Source organism: Alosa alosa, chromosome 22 (assembly GCF_017589495.1).
Source record: "Alosa alosa isolate M-15738 ecotype Scorff River chromosome 22, AALO_Geno_1.1, whole genome shotgun sequence".
NCBI classification, from domain to species: Eukaryota; Metazoa; Chordata; class Actinopteri; order Clupeiformes; family Clupeidae; genus Alosa; species Alosa alosa.
Window position 1 is genome coordinate 19,946,932 of NC_063210.1, and position 18,464 is coordinate 19,965,395.

Below are 18,464 nucleotides of genomic sequence, written 5' to 3' on the forward strand. Positions count from 1 at the left end.
GAAGAGATGGTGGAGGGATGGTGTGGGAGACTGATGGGTTTGAAAACTAGGCCCACAATCAGTGCCCTTCAGACTTCAGTGACTCTGCTCCCAGTGCAACTGTGTGTGTGTGTGGGCACATGCACATTTTGGGATTGGTATAACGCCCAAGGCTGTTCCCTGTCCTGGCTGCAGATAGAGGAGAATTTTGTGTGTGTGTGTGTGTGTGTGTGTGTGTGTGTGTTGGGATAAGGTAGGGAACGAAATTAAGTGTGGAATGAAACTGGAGGCAGCAGGAGATGCATTGTGGAAAGAGGGAGGAATCTGGCACACACACACACCAAGGGCAAAACAAGCATGCTGCACAGCTTTATGCTATCCCTCTCTCCCTCTCTCTCTCTCTCTCTCTCTCTCTACACCTCCCTCCCTCTCTCAATAGGTCTTTCTCCACCTCTCTCTCTGCCTCTCTTGGTCTTTCTCCATCTCTTTCTCTTCTCTGTCTTAATCTCTTTCTCTCCCTTTCTATTTTTGCCTGCACTTTACTTGTATTCCTCCTATCTCGTTGATGCTCCCTTTATATTCTCTTTATGTCGGCCGCTTTAAATTCTGTATCTGAATGTCTCTGAGACTGTTTCTGAATCTGTACTCGGTTTATTTTCATATTTGGCCTTTTTTTTTTTTTTTTTTGAGTCTTCAAACTTTATTCTGTTCTCTTGGGTATCATTACGGCTCAAAAGAGGAGTGTGTTTGAAAGTCACAGAGGGTGTTGGAATGATGATGATGTTGTTGTTTCAGTCTGTTGTTGAGTATAACAGGGTTCCCACGGGTCATGGGATTTCTGGAATATCATGGAATTTCCAGACATGGAAAGTCATGGAATTTTATCATTTGTGGGGCAAAGTCATGGAATATCAGGGAATTTTGAAGTAGCAGTTAAAAATGTACTTGACAAAATACATTAATGCAAATATATATGTCCACGTAGAATTAATGTATATCTGGTAATTAGCTTGAGTGGTTGTGGTTAGCCTAAATTTGCTTATTCAATGCCCATTTATTCATCTCCCACTCTAAAAAAGTCAAAGATTCTTGAATGCTACACGGCTACTCTGAAATCTTTGGTCGGTATATTGTACAATTTATTCTAAGTAGGTCATGGAAATTTAGTTTTTTTTGTCAGGTAAAGTCAGGGAAAAGTCATGCAATTTTACATCTGACTTGAGTGGGAACCCTGTTATACGTTAATGTAAAGTTATGAATAGACCTACTGGTCCCTGCGCAGAGGGAGAGGACTGAGCACTCAACACAGATAGTATGGAATATCACGCCCTCACATGTCTGGCTCAAAACTCCATGGTTTACGCCTAAGAGGAAGATGACCCGTGGTGACGTAGGGAGGCCACACCCTGCCCTGTCTACATATATCCCATGGTGTATGTGTTTTAGCGAGTGAATCGACTGAAAGGGAACCATGTTTCAGCAGATGAACAGTGTTTGCTTCAAAACGGTCTACGTGCACACCTTGGATTTAGAAGCAGTAGTGGGAGCTCTGATAATGTCCCACTATGTGCAAGTTGTGCCAAATGAGTTCCACCGTCACAGCCATCATCACTGTTTATGCTGCATTGCTAGCATTGGGAGTATGCTGTCTGCTGCTGCATTGCTAGCATGGGGAGTATGCTGTCTGCTGATGAAAGGACGTCACCAAGAGTCTAATTTGGTTCCTGTGTATTAGCCACATTATGTATAAACCGTAGTACAGTGATTTTATGCATTAAAGTTAAAAAAGCAAAACCATATTAATACCATATTAACTGTCCCCGCATATTAACCTCATAGCTGACTCGGCTAATAATTGGAAAATTATGGTACTGAGGATGGGAAATGGGAGAGAGCACAAGAAACACTATCGTTCTATCTGTCCTCACTATCATTCTATCTGTTCTCACTATCATTCTATCTGTTCTCACTATCATTCTATCTGTCCTCACTATCACCATCTCTGTCTGTCTGTTTCCCTGCTTTTCCTCTCTTCCCTCCTCTTCTTCTTCTCCTTGTCTTTCTCCTCTCTCTCTCTCTGTCTGTCTGTTCCCTGATTTTCCTCTTTTCTCTCCTCTTCCTCTCCTCTCTGCTATTTTCCTTCTCGCTCTCTCTCAGTCCTCCCATCTGACTGATACTGGCATTTATCACCCTGGGACGCCCACTTCCACACCTGTTTCCTGTTTACGGCGCGCGGCCAGGGCAGCTGGGGCAGCTGGGAGAGAGAGAGAGAGAGAGAAAAACAGAGAGAGGGAGAATATGAATGAAGATGGACGCGGTAATAAAAGAAGGCAGCATGTGTGAGAGAAGAATATATATATATATATATATATATATATATATATATATATATATATATAGAGAGAGAGAGAGAAAGAGAAGAGAAGAGAGAAGTCAAAGGGAGGGTGAATGAGAGTGCCACACATAGAGAAATGGAAAAGGAAAAGAAGAAGGTGAAGTGTATGAAGTGAAGATCGAATAGGGGGAGTAGTGAGCGTTGTGATTGATTATGAAGAGGTGAGTAGGGTTGGGGAGCGACACTGTTGCTGTGGCAACTTTTTGAAAATGTCTCAAATCTGCTGTGTATTTTGTGGAACCTTTCTGCTCTGGAACGGTTCTCACTAGAACCCTGGAGCTAAGGCCTAGAACCCAGCTAGAATGAGTCCGTCGGCTCTTCCGCTGAAGTGAAGGCTTCACTGTCCGCCTTGACTGTAGTTCACCCCCGGTCCAAACCTTTGGCCACTGCACTGAAGCCCAGGACTGACTGATGTCTCTTATGTTCAAGTGCTGGTCACGCCACCATAGGTGTGAAAAGCTTTTCTGTTTGCGCACAACAAACGTTGACAAATAAACAACAACAACAACAGTGTTTTGACAGTGGCAAACAGCCAAAAGGAGAGTGGTCTATGAGCCAGTCTGTTTCAAGAGTGGTCAATCACAGTTTAAGCTACTCTCCATTATAATTCAGGCATTTAAAAAGTGTGTTTGACAGCTGTTGTGACCAGCTATTAAGTATAACACATTCAGATTTATCCATCCCTAAGGATAACACATTCAGATCCATCCATAAGGAGTGTTGCTGTCCATATTTAAATCCTGGAGAGTGATTGCTGTTGTTGAGTATGTCCATTTCGAAACAGAACTGATGTTGTTGATCTTCTCAACCTTTGCTGTAAAGTAACAAGGCAAACCCTCAGATTTGAGTACTTTTTTTGTATGTATGCAAACACTTTTTGTGCACAGGAAATGTTGTTATCTAAACACTGACTACGCCGTACATTTCATTATTAGCAGGTGTTTTTATTGTTACACTACCGTGCACCATAGAGCCTTAGACATGCCCATTTCATCATTAGCTTGCCTGCTCCCTAGGGTACTTAAACTCCCTGTGACGAGCTAACCTTGGTGATGGCAGTGGCCTCAACATGCCAGCTGGCTCTGGCACAGGGGACTCACCCGACTGGGCCAGTTTAGACCAGTTTTCAGACCGGTTTGGACCAGTTCTCTGACTAGATTCAGTCCAGGTCTGTCTCTTGGTTCCGTTATAGTCTACTGAGCAGCCGAGTTGGACTATGTTGTGCCGTCACACCCAGCCAGTGTGTCGGACACAACCTCCTAGAGCTCAGTCCAGATCACACGAGACGACCCAGTGGTCCTAACGGCCAAGCAGCATTCCAACTCCTTTTGTGCCTGTCCTCTGATGTCGACCTAGTTGAAGGGTGAACACTGTGTGTGTGTGTGTGTGTGTGTGTGTGTGTGTGTTTGGGAACGACTTCGCCCTGCGCGCCTCGTCCCCTGTGTATATCCACCACAAAAGCTAGCCAGATGCCCGTGTCCGATGCGGAGTACAGATTATGGAGAACACCTCTGGTTAGCCTCGAGCCATGTCAGGCTAAACAAACACTCTCTCTCTCACACACACACACACACACACACACACATACAGGAGTGCTTCAACAGACACCTGGAGAGGAGAGTGTGAAGAGAAGAGTAGGGAGGCGTTGCACAGTCGTCGTAAATATTCAGTGGCTATTTTTCCCGGGACAGAAGGCAAGGTTATATGGAAAGTGCTGGACATCAATCTCTTATCTGCGGCGGAGTTGGGGTGTGATCTCTCGTCCCCTCGTCCCTCTCGTCTCTCCTCGCCTGCTCTCCGCTGCGCTGTGCTGTGCTGTGCTGTGGTCATGCGCTGCTTCTGAGGGTGTGCTGCCCCCTGTTGGTGGCTTCCTCCAGTGTCCGTCTGAATGGTTACCTTCCCTCTCTCTCTCCTCTGTTGCTTTCTGTCCTCTTCACACACAATGAGGCTGTTAGCATTTCTCTTTGTGTGTTGATGCGTCTGTTTGGCAGCTACACCGCTCTATCTCTCTCTTCTTTTTCTCCTCTTTTTCCCTTCTCTTCTGACTTTTCATTCCTTTTCTCTTTTTTTCTAATCAAATCCTCTCCTCTCTTCTCTCCTGTCTCCTTTCCTCTCCTCTTTTCTCTTCTCATCTCCTCTTTTCTCCTCTCCTCTCTTCTTTTCTTCTCTCATCCTCATTTCTCCTCTTCTCTCCTCCTCTTTTATCCACTCATTTCCTCCTCTTTTCTCCACTCCTCTCTTCTCCCTCTCCTCTCCTCTTTTCTCCTCTGCTCTTTTCGGTCCTCCTCTCCTCTCCTCTCCTCTCCTCTCCTCTCCTCTCCACTCCTCTCTCCACTCCTCTCCTCTCCTCTTTTCTCCCCTCCTCTCCTTCCACACCCAGTACATACTATTCCAGCAAGGTTTTAAATGTAGAACTGAAATACCCTGTAAGCACTGAGTTAGATTCATCCTTCAGCACCATCTGCACAATTTGCCCTCAGCACATTCTCTTTGTTTTTGATTCCTAATTGCAGACATTTCACATGTTCAATAGATAAAGCTATATTCACAAGGCTTTGCTGTAGCCCCAGTTGTTTCTGATGACTTTGTTTTGTTTTCCGTTGATGTGAAGCTTGATGTGTTGTAAGCATCAGTCCGCCTTTTCCCTCTTCCCCAACAGGGAAGCCAGTGAATCCGGCTGTGGACCCTGGTGAACTGGCCAACAAACCCAAGCCCCCCGTAAAGCATCCAGTGGAGGAGCAGCCGAAACCGCCCGCTGAGGGTCTGCGTCCAGCGGGGCAGGTGCAAGGCGAGGCCCCCCAGATTAAGGGCCCTGTGGAGGCCCCGGACGCCAAGGCCAAAGGGGCGGAGGTGCAGCTGGACCGACCTGAAGCAGGTATGCTCCCACTCTGCCAATAGCAGCGAGGGACAGAGGCGGGCACAGGGTAGACTGATGGCTCTCAGAACCAAACGGAACTGTTTGGCTTAGAGTGAACCAGGAAGCCAAACTAACTCAGAGTTGTTTGGCATAGGGTGAACCAGGAAGTCAAACTACTCAGAACTGTTTGGCATAGGGTGAACCAGGAAGTCAAACTACTCCGAACCGTTTGGCACATAGATATTAATACGTAGTCATATCTATGGTTTGGCAAAGGAGGAACCAGGAAGTCAGACTACTCAGAACCGCTTGGCGTTGGGGCAACAAAGAAGTCGGACCACTCAAAACAGTTTTGTTTGGAGCAACCTAGAAGTAAAACTACTTGGGGCTGTTTGACGTGGGAGAAACCAAGAAGTCAAATTAGCTGACTCATGTGGGGGGTTTTGGGTGGGGGGTTGTGTATTCCTCCTGCTGTGGGCTCAAATAAAGGCAGTGATGGCCTCTGTGGTTAACTAGCACCACTGGGGCTACAAGGATTAAGGTTGACTGGAAAGGAGTTTGTCTCCATGGCGTATTACGCCTTTAATGTGCCCAAGACCCAGGAGTTCTCCTTGCTTTACTACAGCAGTTAAGTAGTAACGACGACTTTTGCTGAAACTTGTAATATCTTTCAAAGGCTTTAATGGTGCCTATTAAGACCATGTTCAATCGGAAAATAAGGCGGAGGAAGGATGAGGAACAACCATAACAGGATAATTAGAACGTGATGATATACCAATTTGCTAAGACCAGATGAATTTCAAATGTAAACAAATGCCTGAATCATACATCAATGTTCCATTTATCTGAATGAGTCGGAACACTTTTTAGTGGGATAAACCTAGATGGTTTTATCGTGCAGTGGGGTAAATCTGGATCGTTTTATTGTGCTTTCCTGTCTCTCCACTTCCTCAAATAGTACCGGGGTGGTACTATTTGAGGAACCCCCCCCCCCCCCCCCAGAGGTGAGGTCAGGGCCAGCCTCCAAAGTCACCAGGGCAGAACGTCCTCTATCCTCTCCTCTCCTCTCTGCTCTCCTCTCCTCTCTCTGTCCCTCCCTCCGTTTGCATTAGAGTGATAAAAAGAGGAAGTCTGTTCGGCTGGCTGTTAGGGGGATTATCAGGCTCTTAGTCCACTCCTCCACTTCATTTGGCCATCGGTCCTGTCCAGCAGAGCATCCGTTAGGAAGCAGGCCGGAGGAGCACAACCGCAGTGTCTGCTGGCTAAATATGAGCTCTGTTGCTGCCTCCACTGTAGATTGACAATTACATTTAAAAGTTCATACTGACCACTCGCAGTCTGCCTATATTCGCCCTGCCTGTAAGCCGTGTGCACTTTACAACTTTGGTTTCCAAGGGGACTGTCTTGCCCGGATTCTGTGGTTCCCATGGCAACTCATTGTTGTTGTTTTTTTTTTTCCGGTGGCTGCTGCTCTTCTTCCTCCAGCAGGTGTGGCGGTGCCGGACGGTGAGGCCCACCGGCACGAGCCGCCCATCCCGCAGGACGAGGTCATGGTTGACGAGAGGAAGAACCGGGAGGAGCTAGAGGAGGAGGAGAAGCAGCAGCAGGAGGAGGCGGAGAAGGAGGACGAGGAGGCCCAAGGAGCCGGCCAGGACCAGGGAGCAGCAGAGGATGCTGGGAAGGCGGCAGCCGAGGAGGGGGAGGAGAAGAAGAAAAAAGAGCAGGAGGCGGCCAAGGTGAAGAAGGGTGGACTGGACAAACAACAGCCAGCAGGTGGCGCAGCACATCCCAACGAGGTGCTGGACAAAGCCGTTCAGGCCGGAGGAGGAGGGGAGAAGGTTCCGGAACCGGTGCTGGTCCACAAGGAGCTGCCCAAGCCTGTCGTGGCCGACGGGGTGAAAGTGGGCAGCCTGGAGAAGGTCGAGGATCCGCTGGCTCCTGCGAAAAGTGCGTCAGGGGTCCTAAACTGGCCGCCTTCTATCTATTCTATCCTTACACACACATCAGCACTAGGTGCACATAATGAAGCCTTACTATTGTAACTTGGGTAAACCCAGACCAACCTGTACATTTGAATTTGAATTTGCTCTGCTGGTCCATTTGGAAAGGGTCCCATTGATGCCCATTTCATGCCTTCCTGGGGCACAAACAAGTAGTGAAATTAAACTTCAATCGGGCCATTAAACTCTTACCAAATCGTTTCAGGAGTGCAGCAGAGACATCTTTCTTTGGATGTGAGGTTTGAAACGCAGTTGTTTACTCAATTCCAAAAGAAAAGGCATGCTCCTGTGTTTTTGGTGATTTGGAAATGGACGTCAATGAGATAAATAGCAAGTTCATATATAGACTACATACAGACTCCGGTATTTCCTTATACATGCTGCACTTAACATATTGACCTCAGTAAACGCAGTTGCGTGCATTAGCAGTCATGCACTCAAGCGCACTAACTTAACACTCTGACGTGCCTGGGTTGTAGATGAGGCGGGTGCCGTGGGCCCAGACGCGGAGCTGCACCAGGGGGCCCAGTCCCAGGACCAAAAGGAGAAGGACGGCACGGAGGTGAAGGAGGCCAAAGATGGCGCCGGCGGAGACGACAAGATGGAGGGTGAGTCACACACTCATCGAACAGCCAGCCAGGGTCAAAGGTCAAATGGAAGGGAGAACTCTCAAGCAGGTTGGTCAGTCACTGCACATAGGCAAGTCAATGATTGGGGGGGTAGAACAGCTTACGTTAATGGAAAATAAGTGAATAACTGTACCATTATGAATGCTTCTATTCTGCTGGCATATATGAACCTTTAGTGACCTACAGATGCTCCTCATACTCCAGGATGTGTATGTGAGTGTGTGTCCTTTCTTTTAAGTGTGTGTGTGTGTGTGTGACTCAAGTAAACTTTCTGTGGACTTTTTCAGTTGTGTGTGTGTGTGTGTGTGTGTGTGTGTGTGTGTGTGTGTGTGTGTGTGTGTGTGTCCTCATGCCAGGGCAACACAGCCAGTTGCTGTCAGAGCTTGAGTTATATTCTTGTTTATATCCAGCTCTGGCAAGTCACTACAGCTACAGACAGTGAACATAAAGGGCTCTGTGTGTGTGTGTTTGTGTGTGTGTCTGTCTGCCAGCTAGTGTGTGTGTGTGTGTGTGTTGTGGGGGAGGGTGTCGATGCCCCTTTCACATGACTAAGTCCGAGCCTCTGGCAGAATGAGCTTTGGGATAGTACAGCCCTGTTCTGTCTTGGTGTGTTTCTGCCTTAAGGAGTTCTAGGACGTCCAGGGGTCACCACTAAGTGTCGTCTTCTCAAAAAACACTTTTGAAACTCTTTAACTAGTGTGTGTGTGTGAGACTAAAGGGTAGTGTGAGGGTATGACTGTTATGACTGTCACTACATAGCCTGGAGATTTAGTTGACCCATGGATGAAGTGATCTGAATCAGGGTAAAATGTGATCTCTGCGGGGCATCTCACATGACAACAAGACGTCAAGGACCATGCCAAACTGATCTGACTCTGACATCCTGTCTGCTAAGACGCCTTCAGACTGCCCCCGTATTGAGTCGCTTTTAGAGGCAGCGTCAATGTATCCCATCCGTGTTTGCATGTGTGCCATTTCTTTGCCTTTTCTTTGCTTAGATTGTTCAAAAGTTGCCAAGAAATAGACACTGCCCTATCTCACAACATGGTTATTGTATTATTGTCAATAATGAAAGTTGAATGTGATTTCAGAGGTACGTGCCAACTATCTAACATTCCCATGGCGTCGTAAGGTCATACATTAGTCATACGTGTTGGATGTGGTTTGAATGTTCGAAGAAGATGCTTTTACCTGAACACTATGCCTCATGAGACACCTGCCCATTCTGGCAGTGAGACAGGACGGCAGCAACCCAGAGAGAGTGAGACAGGACGGCAGCAACCCAGAGAGAGTGAGACAGGCAGAGAGAGTGAGACAGGCAGAGAGCAACAGGACATGTGGGGTCCAATGATGGGGAGTGGGGGGGTCCAGCCCAAAGCTGTTGATCACTGCCAGCCTGTCCAAATGCAGGACCCCCGCGGCTCCAAAGAACTCATTTGAACTCTTTTATGTGTGTGTGTGTGTGTGTGTGTGTGTGTGTGATATGCTCAGATTGGGTCAAGAATTCTATTGTTTTGCCATTACCCCCTGCTCGTGATGGTCACCCCTCTGTTTCAGATTCTCTTTTTTTTTTTTTTTTTTTTGGGGGGGGGGGGGGATTCTTTCATTTGGAACAAAAAGAAGCAGACAGACCAACAGGGACGCATTTGTCCTGGTGCTCATTTTCTCTGTCCTTCACTCACACACACACACACACACACACACACACACACACGCCACACACACACACACACACACACACACACACACACACACACACACACACACACACACACACACGCCACACGCCCCACACACACATACGCTCGCTTCAGCCCCCTCTGGAACTTTCCAGAATGTAGGGCTTGACACACGCCCCCTCCAGTTATTTAGCCAAAATGGGTTTTAGATAATTGATTAGATAATTGATAATTGAGGCCTTCCAAGATGTGTGTGTGTGTGTGTGTGTGTGTGTGTGTGTGTGTGTCGTGTGCGTGTGTTTTTTTGTCTGTTTGTTAGCGTGTGTGTGAATGAGGGAAGAGATCAGATCAGATCAGCTATCATATTTGCGGGTCAGGTGCTACTTTCCAGTTCTCACCCTTTGCTGATGTGATAAAAAGCGCTACACTGTTTTACTCTCCTTTTTTCTTCTCCTCTTTCTTCCTCTCCTTCTCTCTTCTCTTGTTCTTTCGCTCATTTTCTTCTCGTCACGCACTGGATCCCTGCCACAGTCATTAAAAAGCTTGTTGCAGGTATGAACCTCTTTCTCTCTCTCTCTCTGTCCTTTATCACTCTCTCTTTCTGTCTCTGTCTCTCTCTCTCTCTCTCTCTCTCTCTCTCTCTGTATCGCTCTTACTTTTATTTGTGTCACTTCTTTCACTGGTCACTTGTTCCATTGTTGCATTCTTTCCCTCATTTCTCTCTCCTCCCTCTGTTCCTGTCCTCCTCCGCCAGTCTCTCTGCATCCCCTCGGTCTGTGTGTGTTTAGCCTTTAGCGTAGTGTGCAGGTAGACGAAGTCCATAATCCATCTGTCTGTCCTCACCTCACATGTCGACGTCACATCTCATTTAATCTCGTCAGTGAAGCCCGCGTCCTCCGCCCTCACCAATCACTTCCTGATCTGTGTGTCTTTTTGTGTGTGTGTATATGACTGTGTGTGTGTGTCTGTTTATGTGTGTGTGTTTGTGTGTGTGTGTATGACTGTTTGTGTGTGTCTGTTTATGTGTGTGTGTGTGTGTGTGTGTGTGTGTGTGTATTTCATAACTCTCTCAATTCTCTCATTGTCTTAATTTTCTCCTTCATTGTTTTAATCTACTTTAGCGTTTGGAGTCAACTGAATCAACTGTTTGTCGTATAATTTGGGGAATAACATTGGTGTAATAATCTGCATTAGAATCACACTGGTATTGAAGCTTACGGTAGATAGAAAGTAACTTTAATAGTCCTTTTCCACTGACTGGTCCGGTCTAGTACAGTACAGTACACCTCCAAAACCAGGCTCAAGGTGACAGGCACTGTCACCAGAGTACGGGTTTTGAATGCACCTCAGGTCTGTTTAGTGCTCTCGGGGGCCCAACAGAATGCTCTCCCACCATCTGCTTACTCAAATTGGCAAACACAGGCAAACGTTTGCAGATTTGAGTATTGAGTGCTTTGAGTTTCCTCGGCGAACGAGAGGAGGAGGTAGTTTTCCGCAAACATAGAGTGGAGCTGGACGAAGTGGCACCGTCACAATGGAAGGTTTACGCCAAATCGTTCAAATTTAACATAGTTAAACATAGTTATACTTCAGGAACATGGACCTTTTTCACAGCAGACATTTTTTTTTACATTTCAGGCCCAGGTGTTACTAATGAAATTAATCAAGGTTCTGATTCTAGAGATTTCATTAAGGTATTTAGTAACACCTGTGCTTGCTCTACTTTTTCATGTCAATGTCTAATAGAGTAATGATTGATGTTTCGAGCACGTGTTAAAATGGAGACCCCCCCTCCCAGGTGCTAGTCCCATGTGTACTGTGCCATACTGTACTGCTGTGGTCAGTGGAAAAGGACCGTAAGTGTGTGTGTGTGTGCGCCTCTCTGGTTGATCATGGTCTGCTTGTGTGGTAGTGTGTAGGACTAATGCTGCTACCTACCGCATGGAGTTGCTTGTTTTTATGTTTATGTTAATGTTTGTCGCTCTGACGTTTGTTTATATGTTTGTTTGTTTGTTTGTTTGTCTCTTTACTCCCCCCTGTCCTGCTCTCCTCCTTTCTCCTCTTTTCTTTCTTGATCTGTTTCTTCTCTATTCTTTCTCTCTCTCTTCTCTGTCTCTGTCCTTTTCCCTCTTCTCTTTTTCTCCCACTCTGCACACTTTTCTTTGTCTCTACCTTTCCCGTCCCTCCTCTCTCTCTCTCTCTCTCTCTCTCTCTCCATCTCCCTCTCTCTCTCTCTCTCCATCTCTACCCTTGCCCCCACCTCTGTCCCTCCCTTTCTCTCCCTCTGCTCTCTCTTTCTGTCTCCCTCTCTCCATCCCTCCCTCTCTCCCTCTCTCTCTCCATCTCCCTCTCTCTGTCTCTCCATCTCTACCCTTGCCCCCCCCACCTCTTTCCCTCCCTTTCTCTCTCCCTCCATCTCCATCTCTCTCTCTCTGTCTCTCCATCTCTACCCTTGCCCCCCCACCTCTGTCCCTCCCTTTCTCTCTCTCTGTCTCCCTCTCTCCATCCCTCCCTGTCTCTCTCTCTCTCTCTCCGTCCATCAGAGGGTCAGCTGGACCATGCAGTGCTGCTGCAGGTGATTCAGGAGCAGCAGAAGCAGCAGCAGCGTCTACTGGACCAGCAGGAGAAACTACTGGCCGTCATCCAGGAGCAGCACAAGGAGATCCACCAGGACGCCAAGCAGCCCAGTGAGTGGACACACACACACACACACACACACACACACACAAGGAGATCCACCAGGACAGCAAGCAGCCCAGTGAGTGGACACACACACACACACACACACACAAGGAGATCCACCAGGACAGCAAGCAGCCCAGTGAGTGGACACACACACACAAGCACACAGCAAGTAGCCGAGTGATGCGGACACGTCTATGTTCTGCTGACCACTCAGCTGCTATGTAGCGCTTCAGTGTTTGCTAAAGTTCTGGAATTTCCTGCTAACTAAATGTTTGTTTTCCTGCGCGAATGTTTGTTCTCACAGCTGAACAGCGATAATTTAAGAGGCGCTACTTGATCATGTCAACTGGCACATTGTTAAAGCTACAATTAAGATGTTACATATAGCAGATATATCACACACCCCTAACACACACACACACACACACACACACACACACAGACACACACAGACACACCAGGAACGGCAAGCAAGTCAGGTGAATAGTGTAAAACACACAGAGACATGCTTACAAGGACATCCACCACACTAAGACGCAGAGTAGCTGTGTGTGTGTGTGTGTGTGTGTGTGTGTGTGTGAGACAGACACAGACAGAGATCCACACCAGGATTACAGCCAAGTAAGTGTCACTCACACACACACACTCACAATTCTGACACAGCCATACACATGCTTTGACTGGACAGCACATGTCCCATTTCAGCCCCACCTAATTCCGCAGTGGAGACTCATTACACACACACACACACACACGCACACACACACACACACACTAGAGCTGATTTAAGTGTGAAGGGTGGAAAGAGGTGAAGGGGGGCAGGACTGGCGGGTGTCTGAGTCCAGCCTCTCTAAAGCAGGGGTGGAACAGGGTCATAAACTCTGTCTCGCACACGCACGCACGCACGCACACACACGCACACACACACACACACACACACGTACGCCGGGGCTGTGTGCCAGAGGGGCGTATGTGACATTCTGGGTGTAAACGTGACGCATACCTCTGTAGTGCCAAAGAGAACTCTTCACATTCAAATATGCAGGTGGTTTTTATTTATACTCATAAAGACACACACACACACACACACACACACTGACTCCTTATGGCAACGTAGAGAGCAAACATGCATGCACACATGAAAGGTGCACCCCACACACACACACACACACACACACACACACTCACACAGTGGGGGAGGACTAGTGGGGTCTGGCTGATGTAAGTGACAGAGTGACAGGGCAGGGCCTGGGACACATCAGTCTGTGAGACACACACACACACACACACACACACACACACACACACACACACACACACACACACACACGCGCGCACGCGCGCGCGCACGCGCTTTCATCCCCAAATCACCCCACACCTCACAAGTCCAACACTCACACCCTCCACACACACACACACACAGACACACACTCTTTCACTCACACACACACACACACTCACTCACTGTGTCTGTGTATTGTACTCTGCCCCTCTCTCTGCCTCTGTGTGTCTCTCTCTTTCTTTCTCTCTCTCTCTCTCTCTCTCTCTTTCTTTCTCTCTCTCTCTCTTTCTTTCTTTCTCTCTCTCTCTTGTTCATCCTTGTCTCCATCCCTCATCACTATAGCAGTGTCTCTGTCTGTCCTTTTGTGGCTCTTTTGTTTGCGCACACACACACACAGTCAAACAGATATACACACACACACACGCACCACAGTTTATTGTGCTGCCTTTTACCGTCCCCTCTCTCCTAAGTGCAGTTACAGTCCCTGAATAAACACTTTTGCACACACACACACACTCTCTCACACACACACACACACACACTGTCCCCTCTCCCCTATGTCCAGTTGCAGTCCCTGAGTAAACACTCCTGTTAACAGGCTTGCGTGGCCGCTCCTCTCCTCTGTGGTGCTCTTAATACACGAGCCCTTAATTAGGAATACCGAGCGTGCCCATGAAAGAGGCAATTTCACCAGCTTTTAAAATGGCTCATTTCAGTGTCTCTTTTTCTCTTTTTTTTCTTTTTAAATAACTCATTTTCTTTGGTCGATTTCCAGAATGGCCACATCCCCTTAGAGGGGAGTGGGGGGGTAGAAAAGACATGAGAGCGAGAAATGGGAGAGAGAGAGAGAGAGAGAGAGAGAGAGAGATTGGAGGTAAAGCAATGAGACCGAAAGCGAGAGAGAGAGAGAGAGAGAGAAAGAAGATGGAGTGAAGTGGTCTTTCTACACTGCCCACGATAGCTACAACTATTACCATAAAAGCGATCATTTGAAATATGGCTCTAGCTCAATGAACAACAAGAAGCTGAAAGAACAACACACACACACCCCTAAAATGATGGGGACATGACCTGAAGAATGATATCGTTGAGAATCACTTTCAGAGTGATTGTGTGAATTATAGAAACGCTGGCAGCCAATCAAAATCCATCAAATTTGAAAGGCATTATATTTCAACGTGAATGATATTTTTGAGCTGTTATACTTTGTTGTCATTGGTCAATGTGGACACTCATGTCATTGTAGTTACAGTTACAGCTATAGCCATCATTGGCAGTATGAGCAGTCCAAAAGAGGTGTCTGTGTGTCTTGTGTGTGTGTCTTGTGTGTGTGTGTCTGTGTGTGTGTGTAAATGTTATAAATTAAATAACTTGAACTGTAAGTTAGTCATTATAACATAATTATAGGGATATCCCAGGCATGTCCTTAGACGCTTCCTTGGTGTTTTCAGATGCTGTTGAGGGTGAAGCTGGTGCCAAGCCTGTGGGGGAGGCAGCGGTGGACGGCGTTGACCCAGCCATGCAGCTCCCAGCTGGGGCAGCCGCCGTGGGCCAGCAGCCTGGAGCTCCAGAAGCCCCCAACCAGCCTGGAGGTGGAGGCGGAGGTGCAGTTGGAGGTGAACCCGATGCTGTTGGAGCAGATCATGTAGTGAAGGTCCCCCAGGCTCTGGATGGGAAGGACAGTGCTGCCCATGTGCCACTGGATGGCGCTGTGCCAGTGGCAAAACAGGAAGTGGCAGAGGCAGCAGTGCCCGCCCCTGAAGTGGTCAAGAAAGAGCTGGGTGCCCGAGGGGTGCCCTTACGTCAGCACGTGCCGGACCAACCACTCGCCCAACCTGATCAGAAACCCCAACAAGCACAACAGCAACAACAACAACAAGCACAACAACAACAACAGCAACAAGCACAACAACAACAAGCACGACAAGCACTACTACAACAACAAGCACAACTGCAACAGCAACAACAACAGCAACAGCAACAACAGCAGCAACAGCAGCAGCAACAACAACAACAACAACAGCAGCAACAGCAGCAGCAACAACAGCAGCAACAACAGCAGCAACAGCAGCAACAACAGCAGCAGGCAGTAGCCCAAGAGGACGCCTCACTGAAGCAGAAACTCGATGAGCTGAGCCAACAAAAGCAGAAAAAGGAGGAGGAGGAGGAGGAGGAGGAGAGGAAGAAGGTGAAGGAGCAGGAGGCGGAAGAGCACCAGCTGCGTCTGGAGAAGGAGCTGGCGGCGCAGCGGGAGGAGACGGTGCGTCTGGCGCGCGAGCGGGAGCGCCAGCAGCTGGAGGAGGAGCGCGCCCGCCTGGAGCTGGAGAAGGAGAAGGCCCAGCTGGAGCTGGAGGCCGAGCGCGCGCGCCTGGAGGCCGAGAAGCTGCGCCTGCAGCTGGACAAGGAGAAGGCCCAGCGCGAGGCCAACGAGCTGGCCGAGGCTGAGCGGAAGATGCGCGAGCTGCAGCGGCAGCAGCAGCTGGACCAGCTGGACCAGGAGCGGAGGCAGGAGGAGGAGGAGGCCGTGGACGCCCAGAACGCCCGCGAGAGGATCAACCAGGACGGTGGGAAGGGGATCAGCCAGGGGCTGGGTGGGAGGGGGAGCAGCCTCGGGGCTGGCCGGGAGGAGGAGCACGGGCGTCCTTGAGCCTGAAGGTGAAGAACCGGGACCTGAAGGTGAACATGGACGACGGGCTCGTCCAGGGCGAAGAGGAGGAGGAGGAGGAGGAGAAGAAGAAGAAGCGGGAGCTGGCAGGAGGAAGCGACGGAGGCTTGGGGGAGGGAGAGAAGAGATCCGGCGCTCAGGAGGCGGTCAACAAGAGCAGGGACCACGCGGCTCCCGGCGGGACTGACCTGAAGAGACGCCGGAGGAGGAACGTGCGGCCCCTGCGGGACGAGGGGGGGGACGCAGGGACGGTGCCCAGGCTGGAGGCGCTGCTGGACATGGGCCCACAGGACCTCCACGCCGCCCTGGAGAGTCAGCTGCTCGGGGAGACGCTCGTGCACACGCGCCAGATCAAAGAGAGCCAGGCCAAGGAGGAGTAGAAGTGTGTTTGTGTGTGGTCTCCTGTGTACACACACACACACACACACACACACACACACACACACACACACACACACACACACACAGAGAGATGCATTCATACACATACACATAAAAAGGAAGTAGCTGAAAACACATACATACACATACACCTGTTGCTACACACACACATCTACAGTCATGCAAATATGTAGAGCTGCACAAACACACACATACGGCTGCATATGAACACACATGTGCATGCGTATGCATCAACACACCAGCACATTGGCGCTTGCAGTGTGCATGGGTGTTGATACAAAGGCAAGACAAAGACAATGTGTGGGTCAGTTATCAGCCTTAACTTTGTGTTGTATGTCATACATTCCAGACACTCTGAGACATGGAAAGCAATGTAATGTAAGAAATGGCCTTGGAATGAAACAAGTGACGCACAAGTGCAAACTTTTGCACACACACTCTCTCTCTCTCACTCACACACACACACACACACACACACACACACACACACACACACACACCATCCAGTTTCTCAGTGGTCCATCACCTGCCGATCCTCTCTATTACTGCCAATTTACAGAGAAGATCTCTTGGACACGCAACGTACTATGTTGAACCATTTCAAGTCATTCCTTTCTTCTGGAAACTTCCATGTTAAGCAGAAGTAGCCGGAAAATGCTGTAAAAATGATGTATGGGGAAATAGGTGCCTTGGACCTCCAGTGATACTTATACATATACAATATCACGGTCATGGGGGGGGCATTTTTGAAGGTCATTCAAAGAAAGTTTCTTGGAAGCACAACAGCAACTGAGATTCACTTGCTGTTGTCAGTTCTGTGACACCCCCACACACACACACACACACACACACATATCCCATGATTCCATACTCCCCAGCATAGAGCCGCTTCAGTGCCCTTAGCCTTGTGTTTTCTAGCCTTAGTGCCTCTCTAGTGGCACTCTGCCTGTCTGTGGCCCTCAGTTCACCTGAGGCTTAGGAGAAAGGCTTTTTGGGAAGTAAATTGGGGATGGTATGTCTGGATGTTTTGTTAAAGCTTCAAGATCATGTGTCTCATTTTTCATTCTAGCCACTCTTCCCTGGAGAACCACATTGTGGACATGTGATGTTTTTTTTTTTTGTGTGTGGTTGGTTCCGAGGAATGGAAGGACGGAGAACCTTCTTGTGAGGTTGCAGAAGTCATATGAGATGTAGATCTAGCTGAAATGATCATTGCGAGACCTTCACAACTCTTTCTCAGCCTTCTTTGGGGAAACTTTTGGGGGAAGTTCCTCATTTGCTCCTTTCTGTTTTGTGTTCGTTTTGTTTTGTTTATGTTTGTTTGTTTACCTGAGGAGAGTTCTGTTTTTTAGGGGTGTTTTGTTGTTGTTGTTGTTGTTGTTGTTAACGTTAACGTTAACCTGAGGAGAGTCTAGCATGGTGCACGGTGATGTGGTTTTTAAAAGAACACCACTGACCTCGGCCTTCAGGTCTCTGTTGTAGAGCAGATTTCATCATAAGCACATGCGTATAGGGTAAACGGTGGAGACCAGGACGTCCAGTGGGTTGCATTAAAGTGATGATATCGGGGAGGGGGGGGGGGGGGGGGGGGGGGCCTCTGCCCACCATGTGACCTGCACCTGCATAGACCGAGAGGCCCACCAATGGCACCAATTCGCCATTTCAATGTCATTCGGTCGTACCCGACATTGTTGTCAAATAAAGGGTGTGGTGTGTGCATGGTTTTATGCCGTTTACTGTACAAGGGAACCTATTGCAGCCTCAAGACAAAAATGGCATGTAATATATTGAGTTCATATTTTGGCTGTACTGGGCCTGATTTATATGCTTTAAAGGTCAACAACCTCTGTGACATGGTCTACTGGAGTAGACTAGTACAGGAGCACAGAGC

The 18,464-nt window shown here is 48.4% G+C and overlaps 1 protein-coding gene across 1 annotated transcript in view; it reads left to right on the plus strand.

Annotated features, from left to right (window-relative positions):
- The window catches only part of slc38a10 (solute carrier family 38 member 10), a gene marked incomplete in the record, with an annotated part of 37,448 nt that extends 20,823 nt beyond the window's left edge, over positions 1–16,625 (plus strand). Inside the window, 8 exon segments of the mRNA XM_048234054.1 lie at positions 5,034–5,249; positions 6,720–7,178; positions 7,711–7,908; positions 10,071–10,091; positions 12,083–12,226; positions 14,958–15,433; positions 15,512–16,070; positions 16,136–16,625. Of these exon segments, the coding sequence (XP_048090011.1) occupies positions 5,034–5,249; positions 6,720–7,178; positions 7,711–7,908; positions 10,071–10,091; positions 12,083–12,226; positions 14,958–15,433; positions 15,512–16,070; positions 16,136–16,551 (2,489 nt within the window).
- Between the last annotated feature and the right edge of the window lie 1,839 nt (positions 16,626–18,464).